The sequence below is a fragment of the Telmatherina bonti genome, assembly GCF_933228915.1.
Source record: "Telmatherina bonti genome assembly, chromosome: 6".
Lineage (NCBI taxonomy): Eukaryota > Metazoa > Chordata > Actinopteri > Atheriniformes > Telmatherinidae > Telmatherina > Telmatherina bonti.
Genome location: NC_136624.1, coordinates 43,195,054 through 43,200,648, shown reverse-complemented (window position 1 = coordinate 43,200,648; position 5,595 = coordinate 43,195,054). Strand labels below are relative to the sequence as shown.

At 41.2% G+C, this 5,595-nt stretch overlaps 1 protein-coding gene across 1 annotated transcript; it reads left to right on the top strand.

The window, feature by feature from the left end:
- Positions 1-903: 903 nt before the first annotated feature.
- Positions 904-2,640, top strand: LOC306756888 (red-sensitive opsin-like; the record flags this gene model as incomplete). The annotated part of the gene is given in 9 exon segments (XM_079241799.1): positions 904-1,002; positions 1,004-1,007; positions 1,308-1,508; positions 1,511-1,603; positions 1,712-1,726; positions 1,729-1,879; positions 1,958-2,123; positions 2,208-2,447; positions 2,542-2,640. Coding segments are annotated over 9 exon segments (1,068 nt in total).
- Positions 2,641-5,595: the final 2,955 nt, after the last annotated feature.

Here is a 5,595-nt window from a genome sequence, read left to right as displayed (position 1 = left end):
TTTTTTAAAATAAAATTATGGTATTGTTCTAATGTATTGCGAAACATAACATCATTTGGCAAAAAACCACAGCACAAATGGAAACCTAGTAAAAAACCAACCAATCACACATTAAGTTTCTTACACAGGTTCTCAAGTGCAATAATGCAATTATGACTTTGACGTGAGTTGCAGGTTAGGTGGGTCAGAAGGTCTGGGAGGAATCTTCTTTCGGAGAGATTAAGGGTGCCTCACATGCCAGCAGGTGTAACAATCTTAGTTACAGCACTACGGATCTCATATTGTCGAAATCCTCTTACAGACTTATTTGTCCAGTCATACTAACCCAGATCCAAAACTTTTGCACTCATTGTATGCTATTTTCCAGTCTAAACCTAAAAGAAACATGTACTGTCATCAGTATTTACACCAGGAAAACTTCATACCCAAAACTCATGCTGCTGCTTTTTTCCACTTCAATTTTACCCAAAATCATGTAGAAAATGTCTGCCTCTGAATGCATGATTATGTTTTACTTCCAAAAGTAATGCGATAAAAATATACATGTGGCATATAAAATCCCTCAGAGAAGTAAAATGAAAGATCAAAATATCTTTGAAAATACCAGCTTTCAAAGCTAATCCTCATATTAACTAACCTTAACCCTAACCCTGAAATCCAATCAGTGTCTTAACCTCATTAGCTGATAGTTGTAATCACAAGTCAAAATAAGTTATTTTGCTTTGCCTTTGAATTTCACTGCAAGTAGCACACCATGACTGTAATATGATTGCAAACTAATCCAATCAGACGTCAGAAAAGCAAAGGTATAAAAGCTAAAGTCAGATGTGAGACATCAGACATCCTTGGAGGTTCCAGGTTTCAAGAAAGCCCAACAGTTAAGGACCTCCATCTGGGACCAGAATGGCAGAGGAATGGGGAAAGCAATCGTTTGCTGCCAGGCGGCACAATGAAGACACAACAAGGGGTGCTGCCTTCATGTACACAAACAGCAACCATACCAAAAGGTACAGATTTATCATTTAGTCTTTGGAATGACTTAATGGAAAAGTTTTCATGTGAGGGGCTGCAACAAGAAATTATAGCCACAGGGGAAATATTTAACTTCAGTAGAAAGTTTTCTTTGCATTTTCTAGTTTGGAACTTGATTCTGACTAAATTCTACAACCTGCATAGCAAAGCAAAAGAAAAACATAAGCGCTACAAACTAGACCTTTGTCAGAGGGAAAAAGCAGAAGTGGGAAATGACTGGACTGCATCAGATTTGGAATTGTGAGGTGAAAACATCTTTTTTTCTTCTTCTCCAGATCCCTTTGAGGGACCCAACTACCACATTGCTCCACGATGGGTTTACAATGTCTCAACACTGTGGATGTGTTTCGTGGTGGTTGCATCAGTCTTCACAAACGGTCTGGTTTTGGTGGCCACAGCAAAGTTCAAGAAGCTGCGTCACCCTCTGAACTGGATTCTGGTCAATCTTGCCATTGCTGATCTCGGAGAGACTGTTTTTGCAGTACCATTAGTGTCTGCAACCAGTTTTTTGGATATTTCATCCTGGGACACCCAATGTGTGTCTTTGAGGGCTACACTGTCTCGACGTGTGGTGAGTGGTCCTGGTCTTTATGTGTAAACAGGTTCTCCTAAGAGGAATCTGCTCGTATGTTAAGATGTGACGTGAGGAATTTAGTGAGCGTCCTTCTTCCTTTGATAGGTATTGCTGCTCTTTGGTCCTGACTATCATCTCTTGGGAGAGATGGATAGTTGTGTGCAAACCTTTTGGAAATGTCAAGTTTGATGCTAAATGGGCTACGTCTGGAATCGTCTTCTCCTGGGTCTGGGCTGCAGCGTGGTGTGCTCCCCCCATCTTTGGATGGAGCAGGTAAACTCGTCCTTCTTTGATTATTCAGCAGAATTACAGAGTAATTTAACATAAACTATAACATTTTACTTGTACCAGGTATTGGCCCCATGGTCTGAAAACCTCCTGCGGACCTGATGTGTTCAGTGGAAGCGATGACCCTGGAGTTCTGTCCTACATGATTGTTCTTATGATTACGTGCTGTATTCTTCCCCTTGCTATCATCATCTTATGCTACCTTGCTGTGTGGATGGCCATCCGAGCGGTGAGTTTTCTCTGTCTTATTGAACTTCAAGTTGTTCTGATCAAAGCCTGGTAAACCCTGACCTTCTTCATATGTACACTACAGGTTGCAATGCAGCAGAAGGAATCTGAGTCCACCCAGAAAGCTGAAAGAGAAGTGTCCAGGATGGTGGTTGTCATGATCTTGGCTTATTGCGTGTGCTGGGGACCTTACACCTTCTTTGCCTGCTTTGCTGCTGCCAACCCTGGATATGCCTTCCATCCTCTGGCTGCTGCCATGCCTGCATACTTTGCTAAGAGCGCTACCATCTACAACCCAATCATCTATGTCTTCATGAACCGACAGGTTAGCACAGTATCATGGACGCATTTATCAACTTACTATGTCAAACGGGTTGTTTTTCATCTCTTCAAATACATTTTTATTCTTTCCCTTTTAGTTCCGCACATGCATCATGCAGCTCTTTGGCAAACAGGTGGACGATGGCTCTGAAGTATCCACATCAAAGACAGAGGTCTCCTCTGTGGCTCCTGCATAAACCTCCTGGTTCTCTGTTTTGGAGAAAAGAAGAGAACTTGATTTGTACAGATAATGTTTATGGTTTTATTTTATCTTTGTAAAAATAGCTCTCTGGCAAATTGAAAAAACAAAAACAATAAAAAGCATTCTATCCAGTTTCCTGTTTTTGTTTTTCTTGGTTAACCTTGAAAATTTTCTGTCGTTACATTTTTACTATTTTAAAGTGTGCAAAGATTTAGCTTTAAAAAAAAGAAGTTATAAGTGAGCTCATATTCTATCAAAGATAATACGCAAAACAGAAGAGTTTCTGTCTGACAATGTTTGTGTCAACAAAGGCTAAATGAAAACATTTTCAATCTAGATCCAGACTAGTACAAAGTTGTTAGTTTTTTTTCTCAACACTTCGTCCATTTTTGAAAGTAATCTTACTCACAAATGAACTTTACCTACAAGATACCAAAATTTTACCCATTATTTAGAAAAACAGCAAATTTATTCTGTTACAATGTTATGGTGGCAGCGGAGATGTGGACCCAAACGCAGAGATGAGGGGAACAGGGATGTAGATGCTAGTGGATTTATTTTAACAAAGGCACGCAACAAAGGACACTCAAGGGACTAACTACAACCAAATGATCCAGCAAACAAGGAATGAAAACTGAGGAGTATAAATACACAGAACAAAACGAGACACAGGTGAAACAAATTAACTAAATGAACCCAGGTGAACTCAATAACAGGAAAAACTACAAAATAAAACAGGAAGCCCAAAAACAAAGCACCGAAAAACCCAAATCATGACATACAATGCATTACAACACTAAGAATTGTCTGGTTGGAGTCTGATGAAAGAACAGTGTGGATGTAAAAGCCACTCTCTGTTTGCCTCAGTGTTATCTGACTGCTAAGTTAGCAACATGTGATGAACTTTTTATCATCTCTCAGCAGCTTTAATCAGAATAACAGCAGTCAGTCACATCATCCATCCATCCATCCATCCATCATCCATCCATCCATCCATGCATCATTCACCATCCATCTATCCATCCACCCATCTATCCATCCTTTATCCATCCATCCATCCATCATCCAGCTACAGCCCACCTTTTTTGTACAGGTGCATTTTATGCATTTCTATTATAGGCTATGTATGAATTGGCTTGAAATGATATGTATGTAAAGTGCCCTGTGACAACATTGTTGTGAAATGGCACTATACAAATAAAGCTGAATTGAATTGAATTGAATGCAGAATGAGGGGAAAGATTATATGTGGAAAGATGGGTAGGTGGTTAAAACAAGGTATCTCTACACTTAACCTGATGGGGGAAGGGTAAAGATATAACCAAAAAAACACACCTCCAAACACAAAAGCCCATATTCAGGCAATCACAGCATTAGTGAACACATGGGTGGGAGGGATCTCCCGGCACAGCCAAGAGAGGTGGCAGTCGACTGGCGCATCCATCAAACTCACTGCATGGGAGGAGAGGAGGGTCTGAAAAAGATAGTGAGAATTGGTTGAGTGTGTGTTACGACCCCAGGCCTCTCCGTCTTATGTTATTTAAAGAATCCAGGACTGACTCCACCACACTTCTACAAACCACACCTCCGCGATTGGCTGGCTCCACAGGACATACCGGGCTGTGCCATCACCCATCTGTGATTGGCTCACTGTTCGGCCAGCCAGGGGGAGCTTCATTTTTTAAGCGAGCTCCTAATGAACATTCAGAGCAGTCGTGGGGTGTAGACCAGCTTGCCCTTTAGGATTCTTATGACTGATTAGTAATGATGGCAGAAATGGGTCGTTTGCAAGACTGAATCATTTGGAATGATTGTTCCAATAAAAGAATTGATCTTTTGGAACGTTCGGAACACATTACCTCAGTGACACCTATTGGCCAAAACTGTTCTTTCGACTGATTGAACTCAATAAGCTGGAACATTTTCATGTGTCCTGAGTTGTGTTGTTTGATGTAACTTCTTCTGTTAGTTTAAAATAATGTCAGTATTAAAGGATGTTTAATTTGCACCAGTCAGTATTTGTGTATGATTTGTATATGTAACATCCATCCAGCCATCCATCCATCTTCAGCCGCTTATCCGGGGTCGGGTCGCGGGGCAGCAGCCTAAGCAGGGAAGCCCAGACTTCCCTCTCCCCAGCCATATCTGCCAACTCTGCGGGGGGATCCCGAGGCGTTCCCAGGCCAGCCGAGAGATATAATCCCTCCAGCGTGTCCTGGGTCTTCCCCGGGGTCTCCTCCCAGAGGGACGTGCCTGGAACACTTTTTTTTTTTAACCTGTCCTGTCCAGCATCTCAGCATACAGAACAACAATCTGTGTGCCATATTTTTGCCAGACAGATTTGCTTTGTCAAGGGAGACATATCATGTAAATAGCTGCTCTTGATAATCTGAGTATTTTTATTATTATGATAATTATTTTATGTATTTATTTATTTATTTTCCTTTTTTCATTTTGCAATCATCGTCAGTCTTGATATGGCCGAGCTGGACCTGGCACGGAAAGAGGAAAAAAAAGAGGAAATGAAAGGAGGAAAAAGAGAGAGAGAAAAGAAAGGCGTGTCTAAGCTGCTAAAGTTACAGTATTTGCAAAACAATATAAAGTACTGAAAAAATACAACAAGACATCAGTAGGATAGTGACAATATTCAAAAACAGACAAAAAAATGAAAAATAAAAGTAAAAAAAGTAAATGAATGGATAAAATAACAATTACAATACCAACCATTATTAAACATACCTACAGAGAGTCATCAGCAACATTTAGTAGGAAGCAGATGGGAAGATGAGCGCATGTGGGCGTGCACGTGTGAGTGTTCAAGCTGTGATCATGCAATCAAAGATCAGCTGAGTGGTTGTAGGGGAGCACGACCACGACCCGAGGTGTAGGGGAGGAAGCCAAGGCCCCCAGGGCCCGGCAAGCCCACCGCGCACAGAGCCCGGGCAGGCAA